Here is a 20,551-nt window from a genome sequence, read left to right on the forward strand (position 1 = left end):
ATGACAGCAACTTATTGAAGAAGAATATCAATACTGGAAGTTGGGAAAGGAATTAATTATTTAATTGGTAGCTTTTAAATGGAGACAGGAAACAGAGAATTCATAGTAAATATTGTGCTGAGTGTGAGACATTCCAATATAGAAGTGCCAGGAATGGTTCAATGTGCAGGATCTGACCAGGAATGAAAAATTGCAGTTACGATAGATACTTGCGAAGTTCAGGCCATTTCAATAGGTTGAAATGGTCGCAGTCTTCAAGATTATTAAGTTTTATGATCAGGTGAATAATAACAAATTGTCTGATCATCAATGAGACAGTGAAAAGGGAGCATAAATTTGAAGTCATCCAAAAAGAAATTAAAGAGAATATTAAACAACTGCCTTAATAAGAAACAAATGCATTTATATAGCACCTTATATCTCTTATGAGCAAGCCAAAGACCTTTTCAGCCTACAATTCCTTGGACCAAAGGGAATGGGATTAGGTTAGGGGTTTATGTTAGGAATGTGCCCTTGACGGGCAGAATATAACGATGGCATCGTATTTTTCTGTGTCCTACAATTCTATGAATGGGTTCCAGTCAACTCTGTATGGAAAACAAATATCATATGTTCTGTTTGCTTGATAGCAAGTTCGTCAACCTTGAGGTGCAGGTCGTCCAAAATACTTGATAGCCGCTGAAATGCTATTTTTGAAGTGCAGCTACGTTTATAATACAGAAAATCTTAGTGCCACCGAGGCTGTTCAAAAAAAAGTGTGAATTAATGAGCTGATCTTTTACTACTAAGGATAAATATTGACCAGGGCACTGAAGAGATCACTTCAAATAGAAAAGTAAGACAGAACGTCAGTTTAACGTTTCACCTGAAATATGGCACTTGTTACAGAGTGGTATCTCTTCTACTGTATTGAAGTGTACGTACATATGAAAGATATTTTCTACTTAACTCCTTCTGAAATGTTATTACACACCTCTGAAGCAGGTGGGAATTGAAATTGGGACTCCTGGCTCAGAACCAGGGATTCTACCACCATGCTACAAGAGCCATCTGTCTGGGTTGTCGGCTTAAGTATGGAATAAGATTTGAACACACAACCTTCTGATTTGGAGGCATACATGTTGCCATTAAGCTATAAGCTTATATAATGCACCTGTGTTCCAGCCACATTTGTAGGAAGATCTGTGCTCTGCCGCAGTAAGGTGATTTTCTTTTATGCAACTAAAGGAGCAGTTGGTCAAAGCTGAATACAAAAGTAATTTGTCTACATATTACTCTAACTTGTATCAGAGCCAGTTTGATCTTGCTGATCAGTTCATTTTGACAAGTGTACTTAATCAACAAGTTAATTTTTTAATACACTTTAACAATGTGTGGGGCCAAAACAGGACATTTTACAGCTTTGAAGACGTAATTTCTTATGTTATTTCAATTACTGATTCATATTATCTCACAGAATTGAATCACACCAGGTTATTACCAATAGACATAAACCTTGCAAAAGAAAAGAAGTATGGTAGATCAGGAATTCTGCCTACCATTTTCTGGTATTTTCCATACCATAATGTATAATTTTCAAATGGAGATGTCCGCACCAGTGCAAAAATGGATGTTAGAAAGGCATGTTGCAGTTCAAAAAGAAGAACAATGAAAGGCCCAGATTTGGGTTTGAGATGGAAATCTAAAAACAATTCTAATATTGCTGACAGTCGTCTTGATATGTCTCCAGGAGAAGTCAATTCCTCTTTCTTTTTAAAAGAGGTAGAACAAGAACAGTTTTGTACATGGCCCATAGTCCTCACTGGAGTAATCCTAAGAAATGCTATGCAGTATTTTAAAGTAATTACCAATATTTCACATCTCCAATACTGTTTGCAATTCCACCAAGCAATAAAGAAAGGAATGCACTTTCCAGTGCTTTTCATGACTACTGGATGGCTCAGAAATGTTTTTCATCCAGTGAATTTTTTTTTGATGTGTAGTGAGTCTTGTATTGTGGGTACAAAGTAAAATAATTTGATCTTTGATGCAAAATGACAATGGTTTTGAACCAGCATGTTACAATTTGATTTCTTTCGTTTTAGCGGTGTGGGTGCAATGGAAATTGTCGCCATGGATATGAAAGTTAGTGGCATGTATATTGCTCGGCAACTAAGCTTTGCTGGAGTGACATTCAGAATAGAAGAAATACCTCTGGATCAAAGTTTCCAACATGTATACAACAAAGCAGCTGTGCTGGTGAGGAGTACCACTTGTTTCACAAATATTCCACTGTTTTGGCTCGTAGAAGATAAGCACCTTGGAAATCATTTTGTTAACTAAGCTGTAAATGTAAAGTGTACGATAATAGTTTTTCAGAAACAATGCTTACCATTTGCTTACCATATGCTGACCAAAAATTAAGCAATTGTATAGAGTTAATTTTTACCTGTGTGCGCAGTAAACTATTGGAACAAAATCTGCAGGAATGTAATTTGAAATGGATTGAGTTCTGTAACAAGTAATCCATTTCATGAGGTTTTACTGCCCAAGTAGTGAAGGTGCAAGTTATCTTCATGGTGATATGACAAGAATATATGACAACAGATGGAATTTCCAAGCTTGGTAATTGTCTTGTTCTTATTCAGTTTTCTGTTTCTCCAGTCGCAGATTGATCAATACGTTCAGCTGCTGTAGCCATTTACTAATTAAAGCTACAGTTGAAATCCAGCATTTTGGTCCTAAACTAATTTAGTTCAGATTTAATTTTTTTTAAAAATCATCATTGAGATGTCTTGCCACTGAATCTTCTGCAATTAATGATTGATTGGTCCTTGCTGCATTCAGTTAATTGTTTAAATTCAGTCTTTACATTCCCTATTGCTTATAATCTTCATCAGGAACCAGGCAAAGTTGATGGCGGCAGATAATAGGTATTCTACAATGAAAAGGGGCTTGATTCTTGCACATAATCGTCCAGATTTACCACAAACAGAAATTTTAATTGTCCTTTCCATCCACTTCTAACCCTGTTCTGTTTCTGGGCTCAGGTCCACTGATTTGTTAGGAGCTGTTTCTCTGATTGTCTGCAGCTTTGTTGGGTGCATGCCTCGATGAGTGCTCAATTGCTGCAGCTTTCTATTGTGATGTAGGTTGCGATGTGTTATTGACAAGATCTAAAACAAGTTAAGCATTTTTACATTTTGAAATTTACATATTGTGATTGATTGCACAAAGTAAGTTGATAAAATAAACATCCCTGGACCCATCTGGCATGCAGCAATACCAAATGCTGTAGGTATATAAATGTCCCAGACACTCAATCTAGTCAGAGCATAAAATGAGAGAAATGTGTAATTTGATATTATCTCAAAGAACCTGACTGTCATGGGTGGTGTTATTATACACGCAATTTCATTTTTACTGGAAAGTCCCAAACAATTTGCCTCAACTACGTATTCAGGTTACATCTGCATTTGAGTATTACCAGTGACAAAACTAAATGAATTCAGCAACTCTTGTACATTTAAAATTCCTAGATTTCACAAAAGTCTAATCCAAGCCAAAACATGTTCTGATTGTCATGTTCAAATGAAAGAATTATAGATGAGCAGTAACGACATGTATAATCTTAATCCAAAAAGGGGAAATATTAAATAAACAGTCCGTTTTTTGTAACGGTACAAAACATTTTAATTGTGGCAGGTTTGTCTCACCATCCTCCTCAAAGGTGGAAGAAGCTAAATTTAACCTATGGAAGCAGATAAAGAAATATTTCCCAGAAATAATCAGGGCGATAAGACAGTTTGAGGTTCCTTTGGGTGATGTTGAAAGCAGCACAAGCTATCATTTAAGTAAAAACAAAAATAATTTGTTTAAGAATAGTTAGATTAATTAAAATTTTGCTAACACAGTGTTCTTACGATCAAACAGGAATCATCTTTGAGATAACAAGAGCATGTGTTCAATTTATTTGTTAAGTGTGATGCAAAAAAATCATGCTCCTGTTTCTTACAATGTTTCTGAAATGTTAATTTTTGTTGAAACTTTTGCAGGTTTTTTTGTTGATTAGTTTACTTTAAAGTACCTAAAACAGTGTTTCATTTTCAGTGGGCTGAAGCAATGAACATTTTCCAAAAATCAGCAGACCTAATTGGTTTGGAATCCAGAAAATCTCTTTGGGGGCAGTTTTGGTCAGCTCATCAACGCTTCTTCAAGTATCTGTGTATTGCTGCCAAAGTTAAACGTTTAGTAGAAATAGGCAAGCAAGAATTACAGAAAGGCAAGGTAAGGACTCACTTCTTGTTTACAAACTTTGTAGAAGATGGCATTTTATTTTCAGGTATGCAACTATATCCCTCGGTAATATAGGGCTTCAGATACTTTGAAAGTATTTGATATTAATTTTTAGTAAGCAAATAGAATCTCTTTAACATTGGCCCAATTTTGGTGACTAACATCAATTTCTATAAACTTGTTTTCCGTTCTACAGATTTTTTGTTTTGCAACATACTAGCTTTGGATAGATATAAAATAGTTAAATGTTATGAGCGTATTATTCAAATCAAGTAAACCTTTGTGAAATGTCCATTGGCACATATCTGCATGCTATATGTACATAAAATCTCACTGATATCAGTAGGTTTGTAGTAATTGGGCAATGGTAAAGAAGAGTGTAAGTAGATATGAGTTCCATGCCAAAAATGACAATGTCACTTTCAGTAGCTGGATTTTACAAATTTATTTGATTTTATGCACAACTTTTCATACAATCTTAATGGTTGTATTGAATCTTATTAGTGATTCATTGGAAACATAATACTGCAAGGATGTAAAGCGTGACTTAGTTATGTCAGAGCAATATCGATACTATTTGTCCTTGTATGCTTTAGAGAGATACATGGGAACATGAGTAGGCTACTCAGACCCTCAAGCCTGTATTTCCCTTTAATTAGATGATGTCTTTACCTCAGTTCATTTTACTTGCCTTTTGTCCATATCACTTGTTTCACTTTTATAATTTAAAAAATTAAATCTCATTTATAAGAATTTACATTGACCCAGCTTTTCAGGAAGTGGGCTCCAGAATTGCACAACTCTCTTCATTATTCTCCTCTGATTTATTCTTTGATTTCTAATGATGACCAAAACCTTTGTAATTATGTGCTTAAAGAATAAAAAATACAAACAAACGTATGAAGTTGCTGTATTCAATCTAATTACCTAAAGTACGGACTGTAGAAATGTGGAACAGAAAGAACTGACTTTAAAAGCAAAGACGGACCTACTACACATTTACATAATGGAGCTTCACTATTTGTTCATTCCAGTGCATTGTTATTGGACTGCAATCCACAGGTGAGGCTCGGACACGAGAAGTACTTGATGAGAACGATGGCCGCCTTAACCAATTTGTATCTGCTGCAGAGTAAGTTAAGATGCCATGTTATTTCAATGTCTGTTGAACACTTTAAAAAATAAAATTGCTCAGGTCTATCTAATTGTTGCAGGTTTTTTTTGCAGTTTCCAGAAGTTAAAATCTGTGAAAGATATTATTCTTTTATTTAAAACAAATTCTACTTCATTGCATTATATATAAGTATATCTGTGCCTGCTTATTAAAGGATCGGTTCACTTAAAAAGGAGTTGGCTGAAAACTTTTCTTTGAGTCTGATCAGCAGCCCTGACTGAAATTCCATGATGGAATCTGCTGCGAATGGATTTTCAGGCATGCGTGAAACAACTATACTTTAGGCTCTTGGTTACAGCCACAGAGCAGGAGCTGGATATTTGGAGTCCTTAGCCACAACTCTCTTTTGCCTCTCCTCCAGCTTGAAGCACAGATTGCTTATAACAAGTGCAGAGAATCTTTGTGGCTAACAAGACCATTGAGAAAACTTTGAATACAAAGCTTTAGTGTTTAGCGTTAGTCAGTTCTTGAATGATTTCTGGATGTTCCTGCTGGATTCACAGCTAGAGTTTCAGTAGAATTGACCGCTTTTCTTCAGAATTATTTGCCTTTTGCTAATCAAAGGATAAGAAGTAAGTGCCATTTCTATCCGGGTAATGTCACTTTTTATGAGGAGTGATGCCTTTAGGATGTGGCTTATGCATTTTTTTTCATAAAAAATGAGAAAAGAAGTTTGTCAACTCTATATTTTTCAAGAACAGCATCTTTTAGCACGGTATTTCATGTTGGCATCTTGCTAGAAAATCTGTTAAACCATAAAACTTTGGGTGAGGTTAAAGCACTAAACATAGCCATGGTGAGTTTTTTTTTATGTAACATACAGTTATGCATGTTGACATGTAAATACTGTTGATATTTCCACTATTTACATCACAGTATACCTTTAAATTTTGCATGAATATGAATAGATATAATCTCTGTGTTAATGTTTCAAAATTAGGGAACTGAGAATCAATACTTGCAGTTAGTTACAGAAATGTAAAGCTATGTACTTGTATTTCAGTTGGATCGCCCTGAATTGATTGCTGCATAGGATTCTAAAGCCTACAGACTGGGAAGGTTTAGATTTGATAACTAGTCTGTATTAAATTGTCTGATAATATGCTCTTCAGCAATGAGTTCCTGTAAATTGGTTTCTGAGAACTAAACTGTAGGAGTAAAAATTCAGCCTGGATTTGTAGTTTTAAGCTGAAGCCAGTGACTCCTTCCTTCAAAGTGTTCACACGAACGTGAGGTAACAGCAACATCAGTTTTAATGGTGATGGCCACTAAAGTCAGTTAGCCTTGCTTTACCACTTTCCAGGCTCACCCTGAAAAAAATTACTACCTAGCTACGATGCTGAATATCTGCTGGTTCCCAGGGAACTATACCAAATCATGAATCAAGTAGTTTTAAAATAGCAAAAATAAAGGAAGTGATTTCAAGTCTTGTGGATTGATTTCCCAACTGCTTGAAGGTAAAATTGACTAAAGTTCTAATGTAGTGCTGTATACATCTTTACTTTGGTGAAAGATGACAGGAACCACAAAGTTACTGCAGGATTGAAGAATTCCTATAGACATTCCAAAACTGATTTGCTACTGTCACTTCGGTGATGACATCATGGCATTTGTCAAGCCAAGAGTACAGTCAGAGAAACTTACTTTTTGTCATAGTGGCAATGCGATTGCTGATATTTGTACCATTGCATTTGTATTAACGAGCAATCTGCGAGTAGGTAAATATAAAATACATGTTGCAAATTATAATTGCAGCAAACATTGATGCTTTGGCTTCCCCTGACACTCAAATCTTCATGGGCCATGTATAAATAGCATATTGTACAGTAAGAGGTGTATCTGCGCACATGAGATGACACTTGAGTCTGAGAGGAGGCTGCAGCACATTGGCTGCATAGCCAATATAATTTTCAGCTGTAGGTAAGCATATTATTATATAAATACCAAGAACAAGTGCTTAACATTTGAAGGAATAGTATGTCAGATCTGGTGTTTTTGAACCAACTCATTAGAGTTCTCATTTTGAGTCACATGGATAATTGGTGCTTAACTCATCTCAAATTAATTTGAGCATTTTTTATTAGCTAAATTGATCACTACACAGTTCCAGTGATTGATACCATTAGCATTCCTCCTTTTGACAGAATATGTACCAGTGTATTACATAATTTCACTCGAACTTAAAATGAACAAGATCGGGAATGTTAGATAGTAAAATGTGAGGCTGGATGAACACAGCAGGCCCAGTAGCATCTCAGAAGCACGAAAGCTGACGTTTCGGGCCTTGACCCTTCATCAGAGCCGGAGGGAGGAGGCTAACTTCTTCAGGTTAGGCATCCCTGGAAGAGGCTTCGCAGTGAGGTTAAAATTGTACCAGTGATAATGGGAACTGCAGATGCTGGAGAATCCAAGATAATAAAATGTGAGGCTGGATGAACACAGCAGGCCAAGCAGCATCTCAGGAACACAAAAGCTGACGTTTCGGGCCTAGACCCTTCATCAGAGAGGGAATGTTTACGTTTTACTGTAGGCGATGCTTTCCACTATTCATGTTTTTTCTGTATTTTGTAAACATTTCACCATAAAAGCTTTTGTAGTGAAATTTAAAATAACTTTAAAGGGTACATACATTTTAAACATTTAGAACTCTGGAGTAGCTAAATTAAATTTTGTCTTTTACTTAACAGAGGTGTCTTCAAATCACTAATTCAGAAGCACTTTCCTTCAATAAAGAGAAAGAAAGATAAAGGAACAGGGATGAAAAGAAAACGTAAGTGAATATGACAATGCAAGACTTTTTAACCAGAGGTTAAGCAATCTTACGCTGTTGCTTTGGTTCTTTGCTTGTTACCTGTTCAAGGATAATCTTTGTTTCTGTGAAACATGAACAAAGAATTTGGCCTCTTAATCATTGAGGCTGGAAAGAGCAAAAAATCTGATTTGGATGGATGCTTGGGTGAATTTGAATGGAACCTGACCTTGCTCAGAATTCCACTGGATTTGCTGTGACCTTTTCACAAGTTCTAGCAGGGAAATGTCGAATCTTGTACTTCATATCAAGGAGTTATATTATTGGAATTCTCCCGCTTCTACCAGCGAAGCCTGCCTTTACTGCTCTGAAAGATCTCAGCAGTATTTTTGCTAACAGCAAAAGTCTTTGGAAGCCTCATATTTACTGGACCAAGATAATCAGTTAATTTGTCTGGAGGAAGAATGGTGAAGACTACTGAAGTAGTTTGTTCTTTGTTTTGTGAAGGGAGGATCAATCTGAGATAGGCTTATCTAAAATTCTTTGACATTGCCAAATAAACTCAATCTCCAAGGTTTGGAGGAAACACTATTCAATTGAAACTGGGGAGGCCAGAAGTTCTGCTGCCATATTTACGTTGGCAGAGAAGCAGCCCAAAGAATTTTGGAATTTTCATTGTTAAAGTAGTAATACTGTGCAGCATCATCACAATTTTTAACTAGTTAGGTTAGAAAGAAATACTTAAATCACTTTTAGAAGATTGTTTGATAGAGATGTTCCAAATCTCAAATGTTTTTGATAGAATAAGGAAGGAGAAACTTTTTTCAGGGATCAGAAAAGCCAACAGAGACAGATTTAATCCAAGGAGATTGACAACCAAGTGGAGAAATGGCAGATGGCGTTTAATCTGGTTAAGTGTGAGGTGCTGCACTTCGGGAGATCGAATGTTAAGGAAAAGTGTACAGTTAATGGCAGGACTCTGAACAGCATTGATGTGCAGAAGATCTTTGGTCCATAGCTTCCTGAAAGTAGACACACCATTAGATGGGGTGGTAAAGAAAGCATATAGCATGCTTACGTCTGTTGGTTGGGGAATTGCCTAAGAAAGTTAGGATGTCATTTTGCCCCTTTATAAGACTTTGTTTAAGCCACGTTTAGAGTACTGTGTTCATTTCTGGTCTCCACAGTACAGGAAGGATGTAGAGGCTTTGGAGAGGGTGCAGAAGAGTTTTACCAGAATACTACAGTTCTGAGGAAGAGTGACCAGACCCGAAGTATTAACTGTGTCTTTTTTTTTCTTCACAGATGCTGCCAGACCTGCTGAGCTTTTCCAGCAACTTTGCTTTTGCTGTCAGGATATTGCCTGGCTTAGAGAATATGTACAATAAGGAGAGGCTAGAAAAACTCAGGTGTTTTCTCTTAAGCAGTGCTGACTGAGGGGAGACTTGAAATGCATAGATGGAGTTGATGGTTAGACTGTTTGTCCCAGAGTTGAAATGCCTAATGCTTGAGAGCATGCATTTAAGTTTAGGGGGGGAAAGTTCAAGGGAGACGTTGGGGTGGTGGGGGGTGGGGGGGCAAGTTTTTTTTTACACCAAGTGATAGGGGTCTGGAACGCACTGCCAGAAGTAGTGGTGGAGGCAGATACAATAGATGTACTTACGGGGCTTTTAGATAAGCACATGAATATGCAAGGAAAGGAGGGATATGGAGCAATGACCGGCAGAAGGGATAAGTTCCATTTGGCGTTATATTTGGTGCAACATCGTGGGCTGAAGGGTCCATTTCTGTGCTGAATGGTTCTATGTTCAAAGTGCCACGAGGGCAACTTTTTTCCAGTGAGGTATTGTATGCTGGAATGCATTGCCCTTGGAAAAACTGGTGACAAATTCAATAGTAACTTTCAAGAAGGAAATAGATAAATACATAACATTGTAATGATTTTCCTGTTAAGAGAAAAGAGCAGGATAGTGGAAGGAGCTGAGTTGCTCTGCTAAACTGCTGCCTACTGTGCTGTATGATTGTATGAGAAAATACACAACAGCATTTGATAGTTTCAGAGATACCAGGAACTGCAGATGCTGGAGAATCCGAGATAACAAGGTGTAGAGCTGGATGAACACAATTTTTTTTCCCCCTGAAGAAGGGTCTAGGCCCAAAACGTCAGCCTTCCTGCCCCTCAGATGCTGCTTGGCCTGCTCTGTTCATCCAGCTGTACACCTTGTTATCTCAGTATTTGATAGTTTACTGAATAAGAAATGAAAGGGTATCCTTAGCAATGTAACTGTCAGACATGAGATGCACAGGCCCGACTCGAGATGAAATTACTCTTGGCATTTGAACAGTATTGAAGGTTTTACCTAATGCGCAAAATGGTTAAATTTGCTATCTGAATTTTCTGCAATCTTGGAATTGTGAGGGTGCACAAACAAAATGTACAACTGAGTAGTCAGTTTATAAAATAAGAAATCAGCATTTAACATTTTTTTTAAAAAAGCACTGAGTCAGTATTCTCTTTGATCTTTCCAGCAGTTTTAGAAATGTAAATACAAATACCTACATACTATAATAAGACATCAGTGAGCAGGAGCATTAATGAATATACAGAAAAAAAAGCTCATCTCAGTTTGTTTTGCCATTGTTTTTAAACAATGAGATCTAATTATGTATATCTGAAATGACGCATCTTGCTAATTTTTTCTTTAGAAGCTTGAAAGATGTACTGTTATGAACTTTGTGAATCACGTTTCTGTATTGGGGTGGAGGCATTCACTGAAAGCAGAAAAGCTGCTATGTTGATTTTGCAGCTGTATAAAATAGTGGTGATCTGTTGTCACAGTAATAGACATTACAAAAATGATTATGAAGAAGGTTCACTGGACTCAACGTTAGCTCTGTTAGCTCTCCACAGATGCAGTCAGACCTGAGTTTCTGCAGCAATTTGTGTTTGTGTCATTATGTATTGATTACCTGCTGAATTAGTACAAAGCGTTCGGCTTAAAATGATTTGATAGAAAGCTACAGATCTGAATACAATGATCACAGCACACAGAAGGCAGCATTATTTTCATTATGGAAATTTAAAACTTCAAAAGTATGTATCTCACAATGAAGCTACAGCAAGTATTTTCATGTTTGCTGTACTTAACACTGCTTTGCACCGCTTGAGTGAAGTCATTGTTTGCTAGTTGGAAATGAGCAATTCAGCCAAGGCATCACTTAAGTTCTGTAAGCTGAGCACAAGAAGGTTATTTGCGTTTAGATAGCTGCAAAAACTGCAGTTTTTGTTGGGTCGTGGCTACCAATGGAGGATGTGAAATAAAACCCTGTTTTCTACAGAGGACAGTTTATCTTGTTCCTCATTCACTCTTAGTTTTGCACATTACTACAAACTGCCACAGATTCCTACTTTAAGCTATAATGGTGGAAGTACTGCTTCTTTAGAAATGTTATAAATGTATTATGCTTCAGAGTTTTTTCCAGAATAGAAAACACTATATCTACATGCGATGGAAACTTGGTCAGTGAACAGATTTTGAAAGAGGTTACTCATGGTGTGATAAGTTCATCTTTAGATATTAATCAAATTATTTAAAGTAACTTTTGTGCATTTCTATTTGCTCCTTTAAATATTTTACTGCAGGAAAACAACGTGGTCGCCCCTTAAAACACTTGAAAAGTGTTCCAGAATATGTATGTTTGGTGAAAAGCAGTGATGACAGCAGCTGTGATTCGGACCTTGACACTGACAGTGATCTGAACTCGTCACCTTCGTCTGCCATGGAGATATCTGAAGAGACTGATCTCATTGCTTACGATCCCATGATACCATGTACAAAAAAAGTTTCCAGTTAATGTATTGTCACAATTTGTAGGAGCTTATTATTGGAGCATAGATTTATGACTTCAATTTTATTGGCACAAGAGGAACAAAGGTTTAAAGGTGTTGCTGCCACTGGATGTTGGAAGGGAGGGTCATATCAGACCATTACTTTCAGACTAAACATTTTATCATCATTGATCAGCGCCGAAAGTGACTCATCCCACATTTTTCGGATGAGATGTAGTCCCCAGGACCTAAGAGAGAACAAAGCTTAAAATTAATTTAGAGCATTCTGAATTCAATATCTTTAGAGAATAATAACATTAACACTGGTCTAACCACATCTGAGACACATGCAAACTAATTGACAGAATTTTTAGTAAAACACAAATCCTCTTTCCAACAAGAATTATCAGTGAAATCAGAGGATCGGGGGAAACAGTAAAGGTTTCACCCCAAAGAGCTGTCATACCAGAATTTTGGAATGCCCCCAACATGATTTCCAGTCCTGAGACTCACCAAAGCTTGCAGAGTGCAATGAGCAAATGAATTTGTCACAGACCAGTCAGAGCCCTTCAGCCTTGCTCTGCCGTTCATATCATGGCTGATATGATTGTATCCTTAACTGTAATTTTCTGTCCAACCAGTATAAGCGTTGACACCTTTGTCAATTAAAATATCTAATTCAGTGTTTGAACTAATTAATGAACCTAGTCATGGGGTGTTCACCCAATTTAAACATTCCAGGGTACATCTTGAGCGCTGTTTACCCCAAAGAGTCTACAGATATGCTAGAAAAATTCTCTTTTTTTTAAAGAGTTCAAATTTTTCTTAAAAAGAAAACCCACTGTATTTGGGGTACAAAGCCACGAATCAGTCCAAGACTACAGACGGGCCACATTTCTGCTGTTCTGTTCCCAGTATCCAAGGTCTGACTTGCCATATTGGGACATTCATGCTTCATTAAACTGGTGACATTGCTGCCACCAGTTACAATCCTTCCTGACCACTGGATTTGCTTGTTGTGAGAACTGGCTTCAGTCTTTATATTGCGTTGCCAAAATGGTCAGAGAAGGAAGTCATCTGGATACTGTCTATATGACCAAACTATGACTGGCTATATCACAGGTGTACACTGGACAGCCTGGAATTTATTGTTGCTCACTTAATTAGAAAAGGTGAAGTTCAAGATATGACTGTGCAGAAAAACGATAAAAGCGTTTAACAGAGTTCATCCTTAATTGTTACAGTGCATGTTTTTTATTACTTTAGTATTAGTATTTCAAATGTTACACTGTATTAGTTGGTCGCGAACAAATGCCACTTGCCTCAAGTGACCGATTGTTCAATTTGTAGTTAATACTGATGGAACCTTTAGTGGGAAAATTCTTGTGGAATTGCGCTGTCCACTTAGAATACAGATTAGGATAGTTTACGTTGTGTACCAGAATGATGTATTTTGTTCCCTGGCTTAGACTAAATTGCAGCCTCATTCTTGTTGAAAATGAGACTGGCCCAAAAATTACCTTTAATTTGTTCTCCGGGTGCATGTTCGTAATTGGAGTGAGCTGTTTCTGTTCTGGAGGCAGCCTGCCTTTTTGACACCCTGCAACTTCAGCCGTGGCCAGGCTGACAATAGCACCAAGACTGGTTGTGGGGTAGGTGCAGGCCGGCAGCAACCCGAAGTGCTGCTAAACAGAAAGGAGAAATACTCCTCTTCTGGCTTCACATTAAGGTAAATCTGAGAGAAAATGTAACTGGCATCTCTTTAAGGATGCATGTAAACTGAGCAATTCTAAAAGAAATAGACCCAGTGTTACTCAAATTGAGACACAAGTTTCAAAAATTGGTCCTATAAGTATGTTAGGCTACAGAGTTACATGTGTGAGGTACCTGATGCTTGTTTCGGGACACTTGAAATTTATCAATCCACTCAGGGCTGGAATTTATAGGTACCTTCAGAATGAGAGATGCACCCCTGAAAGTTTTGTACTTTTGCTGTTTTCACCTGGAAAACAGCCACAGCTGTCCAATTTCCTCCCTGTTTGCATGAATATTCCTATTCATTGGAAAGAAGGGCCTGGTTATTTTTTCAAATTTTTTTAGTTGTTTGCCTTTTTAAATATAAGACAATTTTCTGAATGCTGTCTTTTAAATCATGCAAATTAGTTGTATACACTAGGAAGTCCTGTAGGTGTCTATGAACAAAAACATTAATGACCTTGAGCGTTTTGATTAAATTGAATTATTTTCCACTTGTAGCAACACTAGATTATGTCGAGAAAATGAAAGGGGATCTGCTAGCAAAAGTTGAACTACTAGGAAAAGAACTACCTCTGAATACACTGGATGAATTGATTGACTTGTTCGGTGGTCCTGAGCAAGTGGCTGAGGTAATTATTCAGGAATTTGCAAACTGCTTTTCTTATGAGCCAATAGTTCCTGGCATTAGCCACCATTTGAAACATTGCAGAGTTCTCTAGTTGACTTTGGGCTAGAGAGAAAAATTATTTTAAGATTCCCTTCGTGACAGCTGTCCAATAACTGCTATTAAAAAGTGCATGCATGTGGGTTTTGTTGTAATGTTCTTCCTGGCAAAATAGCTTACCATTGTTTGCTTTTTAGCTTTATCTTGTATAAAATGTTTCCAGTAGAGCCAAGAAAAAATGGGAGCAGATCTAACTGCAGTTTTATTTTCGTGCTGTTTTGCGGTAGTCTTTTGTTTCCTGTTCAAGATTAGACGTTGAGATATTTGATCACTAATCCCGTACTCATCATTGACACACAAACAACAGACTCCATCAACTACCAGTTGGGCATGGGAACCTTGAATAATTTTGATTTTGATAACCCGCAAATACTGAGACTGACTGCCTCAACTGTGTGACAGTGCTACCCTTTGCCTTAATTGGCTAACACACTCGAAGTTTGGCTGTAGTTAATAAAGGGTTTTATGTAATGGACATGCTAAAAATGATCTTTGACGCAGGTTTCTTTGAAAGCACTCATAAAAACTGATTGAGTGCAATGATAAAATGTGTCATAAGTTCTTGTTACCATGCTTGGAGTTCCTTTTGAAACTCAGGCTTGCTAAGGACTTGCTGCATGAGGACTTGCTGCCAGAGTAACTTTGACTTCTTTTTTGGAAATTCTTGAGTGGACGTCAAGCTGATGAAGTAACTTGCTACACCTTTAAATGGTTAAAGAATTAAATTGTAAGAAAATAATTGAATTTAAAATTTACAATATTATTGGTCTTTATTGGTGTGGTTCAAAAATGCACAAACAATTTGAAAAACAATCTAATTGACAACCTCAGTAGTTAAAACCTTAATTTTCTTAAGTTCAGGTTGTATTCTAATATCTAATTGGCCCACTCGTTGTTTGCTAGCTAATATCACATGGTAAACACTAAGAGGAGGAACTTGGGATAGTACTCAATTATGTACTCACAGGAATGCTACAAATATAGTATTTTCAACATTTCTTCTCATAAATGTGTGAACAGAAAAAAATGATAGTAGCATCACAAGTATGTAATAGCAGAATTTTAATTCTTAAGAGATGTGCTGATGCCCAATCTTACACTGTTTGGCTGTGAACTTGCACATTTCACCAAAAGAGTTCAATAGGTGCTGTAGTCTGGCGAAGGTTTTTACAAGGGCACCAATCACACAGGATTTATATTGTAGGGAATTAGTGCAGTGAACTTTTGTTACTAGGACTTTGATTTTTGTTCATTCTCTGCAAATGACATAAATAATTCTTTGTTGTTCATAAGGAGACTAACGGTTATTCTTGGCATTAGCCTAATTCTGAGGCAGAGTGAGTGCAAACCCCAACCTATCTATAATTCTGACCAAGTTCAGACCACACTCACTTGGAGAAGCATTAAGAATGATTGACATTCAAAATTTAAATATGTCATAATTCTGGCAGGGAGTTAGGTTCATAACTAAAAGTTAGCTGCGTTGTTAGTATGGAATGGATTGAAACCTCAGTGGTGATATTAGGTGTGAAGTGTGGAAATACTTCCTAGTTGTAATAGATTTTCCTAATCCTGCTAAGCACAATTTTTTTTAAACTTGTTGGTCTTTGTGATGTCATAATGCAAGTTTGTTTCTGTATTTATTGATTTTAATAGATGACTGGAAGAAAGGGACGTGTTGTTCGCAAACTAGATGGCTCAGTTTGTTTCGAGTCCAGAGCAGAACAAAATTTATCTATAGACCATGTGAATTTAAAAGAAAAGGAACGATTCATGAATGGGGATAAGGTAAATATTCTTTCAGGTTAAGTATGATGTATGGCAGACATTAATTTTCTTTGAAGTAAGTGGAGGGCAGCATGCTGAAGTAATTCATCTCCCAACCTTGAAAATTCAGCAATACCATAATGTCACCTGCAAATTTTAGTGAGAGTAGATTTTTGTGACTTCAGTAAAAAGCTGTGTCATTGCATTAAACCACACTACATTGTGAAGGTGGAGGCAAAGTGCAAGAACCTTTGACACGTATATCATGTAGATCATATTTTTTGACTGTTCTGTGTCTCAGAAAACAGGCCTCTCTGAGATATCTAAGATCAGTCAATGTACCTCACCCCACTATTACCTCACCTCTCTGCAGGGAAACATCTCTACTTTGCACCTTGTATTGCAAATATGTCAATTAATAGACCATGAGAATGAACCCATATCACTCCACCCACTAGTACGTTATGCTAAGGTTTAAAAATTAAGTTCTCGTAATATATTGTAACCAGTCTGTTCTTTATTCATTGATGGGACGAGGGCGTTGCTGGCTGGGCAGCATTTATAGCTCATCCGTAATTGCCCAGAGGGCAAGTAAGAGTCAACCACATTGCTGTGGGTCTGGAGTCACATGTAGGCCAGACCAGGTAAGGATGGCAGTTTCCTTCCCTAAAGAACATTATTGAACCAGGTGGGTTTTTCCTGACAATCCACAATGATTTCACACTCCTCATTAGAGTGTTAGTCCCAGATATTTATTGAATGCAAATTCCACTATCTGCCATGGTGGGACTTGAACCCAGGTCCCCAGGATATTGTCTGGCTCTCTGGGTTAACAGTCCAGTGATAATACCACTAGGCCATCACCTCCCCCATTCACAAAAAAGAACTATTTTTTAGTAGATGATGCATCACCTAAAATTAAAATGAATTTTCTGATTTGTCAAGTTTGTAGCCATTATCTCTGAAGCAGCCAGTTCAGGAATTTCACTGCAGGCTGATAAAAGAATAAAGAACCAGCGAAGAAGAGTGCACATGACCCTAGAATTGCCTTGGAGTGCAGATCGTGCAGTTCAACAATTTGGTAAGTTCCAGAAAGTATTTGTTTATTTTTCGCAATAGTAAGCATAGAGTACTCAAAAGTTGTTTATATGCATATAGTGTTAATAACGGTGTAATTTTATAGCTGAAAAATATCATAATCTAGACATCAAATACTTCTAACCGTTGTAGAATTTGCTTATATAGGCAATAGAATGACTGAGGTGAAAAGATTATAGTACACATTATTATCTCTGCGTTGAAGGGCAGCTGTTTACCAATTACCGTTGCACTGCTGTAATCAGTGTTTGTTTTGTTTTTACTTCGTTCGTCTTAATTGAACACGAAAATTTTTAATTCACTTTGGTAGACCAGAGGTAATATTTGTTCTTACTTTCTGATGTCAAACAATAAACAACCTCTCAATTTTTTGATCTCTGCACAATTCTTTTAATCTTTGTTCCATTGACTGCTGGCATTTCTTGCAGAAAACTATGACCTGTTAGCATCGGTTAGTAAATGGATGTTATTTATTGCCATATGAAGGCCTTGTATGCGGGTTTGTGTCTAGTATTTTAGCCCACAGTTAAAATATGTTTTAGCTTGCACTTATTCTGTCTTTTGTTCTCTTTCAGGTCGTACTCATAGATCAAACCAGGTGTCAGCTCCAGAATATATCTTCCTCATTTCTGAACTTGCAGGTGAAAGACGATTTGCCTCCATCGTTGCCAAGCGTCTGGAAAGTCTGGTAATCTTATTCATCTTACTAAATGTAGTGTGTAAAGACTTTAACTTTACAGATAACTCATGCACCATGTTAGACAAGCACCTGAGAATCTGTATTAACATCTTATTCTCATACTGAACACTCAAGAAAGATTCAATAGCAGTCTACAATTGATTACAAAATACTTCAACCAGAAATAAAAGCAGCAAAGCCACTGATATTATCTTCACAGTTTGAATGATTTAAAATAAGTAACTCCTGCAGTGCCACAATGATGCCACCCGAGGGTTGCAGGAACAGCAACTCATATTCCGCTTGGGAACCCTGCAGCCCAATGGTATCAATGTGGACTTCACCAGCTTCAAAATGCCCCCTTCCCCCACCGCATCCCAAAACCAGCCCAGTTCGTCCCCTCCCCCCACTGCACCACACAACCAGCCCAGCTCTTCCCCTCCAACCAGTGCATCCCAAAACCAGTCCAGCCTGTCTCTGCCTCCCTAACCTGTTCTTCCTCTCACCCATCCCTTCCTCCCACCCCAAGCTGCACCTCCATCTCCTACCTACTAATCTCATCCCACCTCCTTGACCTGTCCGTCTTCCCTGGACTGACTTATCCTCTCCCTACCTCCCCACCTATACTCTCCTGTCCACCTATCTTCTTTTCTCTCCATCTTCGGTCCGCCTCTCCCTCTCTCCCTATTTGTTCCAGAATCCTCTCCCCATCCCCCTCTCTGATGAAGGGTCTAGGCCCGAAACGTCAGCTTTTGTGCTCCTGAGATGCTGCTGGGCCTGCTGTGTTCATCCAGCCTCACATTTTATGATCAGCAGTGGTGAATGGTTCCCCCAATAATATTTATATTGTATTGTCCTACAGTTTTCAAATCATGGTATTAGTAATTCAGATTGACTATATTTGACATACATGTGCCCTTTTTTCAATTGATGCTTCATACTATTTACATTAATGTTAAATATACAACTTCGAAAATCTAGATGTATTCCATCATAAAATGTAAAATACCCACACAATTCTTGAGACCTTTTAATTGGGTGCATTCTTTTTCTTGTCCCTGATCCCAAATATTTTCTCCTGACATTGCTGTTCTTGCTGGATATAGTTCTTGCCTCTGCAAATGACTGAGAATTTCAATACAAATCTGGAATCTTTCCAGCAGAGATCATGTGGAATTCCTGCTGGTTTTATTTTTTACTTATTCCCAGTCTTGGAACTTTTGACCACTTGTAGCGGCATGGCTGAGATCAACTAACTCAATGAAGACCAGTCATCAACTTAGGTTCTCCTTTCATCTAAATATTTCAGTACCATACCATGAAATCATACAACCACCCACCTCAAGATAGTCCTTCTGGTTGTGATTACAAAATGCAAAAGATGTTTTTCATCCATCTTGTGCAATCGTCAGTCAAATTGCAGAATTATTAAGGCAGGAATGTGAAATACCTACAAATTTGATCAAACCGGCATTGAAGGCATTTCATTTTTAATAAATAGCATTACACGAAAATTTGGATACAAGCTTTCTAGGTGCTGTTTTAGAATTGGATACTTATTCTTTTTAAAGGGTGCTTTGACTCATGGTGACCGAAGAGCAACAGAATCCAGAGACCTCAGCAAATACAACTTTGATAACAAGGTAGTACCTAACTTTTTCTGTTACAATTTACTTCCTTAACCAAGGCCTCTGTAAAATATCAAATAATGTCCCATCAAAAGTTAAACTACATATAACACACTGTGAAATTGGTTCGGAGCAGCACTTTTTATTCTTTCTCGAGTTATAAGCATTGCTGGAAAGGGTCGCATTTGTGGTGCTGGGGTACCTTCTTAATGCTGCAGTCTGTCTGGTGTAAGTATGTCCTCAATGCTGTTAGGAGGGAAATCATAGTTCTTCCTTGTGTATGTAACTCACTATGTTTGTCACATTAAAAACGAAGAATAAATTTCAGATACATCAATAACTGGCCATTATTCTCTTTTAAATATATTTTGTGAAGCTTAGTCCTGAAAGAGATTTGCCAGCTTTTCGCCTTAACTGTAGAACGTGGGAAACTAAGGAGTTTTCCATTCATGTTGAAGGGGCGTAACATCCATTCATCTCTTACAAGACAAATAACAGCCAGTGTAGGAGGCGGCTTCTGCCAGGAGGCCCTGTTGCTTTGGCTCATTTGGAACCCAATATGATATGGTGAATGACTCTGACTTGGACTCTGTATCCAAATCTTGGCTTGTGCACTGGCAAAAAAGGATTTGTTTAATTTTAACTCTTTTTAAGACTATAATCACATTTCATTGTGAAGAGGATGGCTGGGTTTAAGATTCCCCAGCAAATTCTCATTTCCACTATTTATGCTTTCCATCCTCAGGGTGGACAGCAGTTAGAATTTCTCAGTTATAGTAATAATAGCTGGTAAAAGAATCAGAATTGCCCTTTACTCAGGGCATCTTACAAATAATGTTGTTCATCCACTGACCTCATGTACTAGTGAGA

General features: G+C 37.5%; 1 protein-coding gene across 4 annotated transcripts in view; it reads left to right on the top strand.

The window, feature by feature from the left end:
- LOC125465862 (protein strawberry notch homolog 2-like) overlaps window positions 1-20,551 on the top strand; it is a 156,021-nt gene that overhangs the window by 116,142 nt on the left and 19,328 nt on the right. For all 4 annotated transcript variants that reach the window (XM_048559786.2, XM_048559785.2, XM_048559787.2 and 1 more), the window contains 10 exons: window positions 2,085-2,238; window positions 4,090-4,266; window positions 5,310-5,407; window positions 8,137-8,219; window positions 11,842-12,030; window positions 14,284-14,414; window positions 16,166-16,297; window positions 17,222-17,357; window positions 17,950-18,062; window positions 19,625-19,696. In XM_048559786.2, the coding sequence (XP_048415743.1) occupies window positions 2,085-2,238; window positions 4,090-4,266; window positions 5,310-5,407; window positions 8,137-8,219; window positions 11,842-12,030; window positions 14,284-14,414; window positions 16,166-16,297; window positions 17,222-17,357; window positions 17,950-18,062; window positions 19,625-19,696 (1,285 nt within the window). The remainder of the gene's footprint in view (window positions 1-2,084; window positions 2,239-4,089; window positions 4,267-5,309; window positions 5,408-8,136; window positions 8,220-11,841; window positions 12,031-14,283; window positions 14,415-16,165; window positions 16,298-17,221; window positions 17,358-17,949; window positions 18,063-19,624; window positions 19,697-20,551) is intronic.

Source organism: Stegostoma tigrinum, chromosome 30 (assembly GCF_030684315.1).
Source record: "Stegostoma tigrinum isolate sSteTig4 chromosome 30, sSteTig4.hap1, whole genome shotgun sequence".
NCBI lineage: Eukaryota > Metazoa > Chordata > Chondrichthyes > Orectolobiformes > Stegostomatidae > Stegostoma > Stegostoma tigrinum.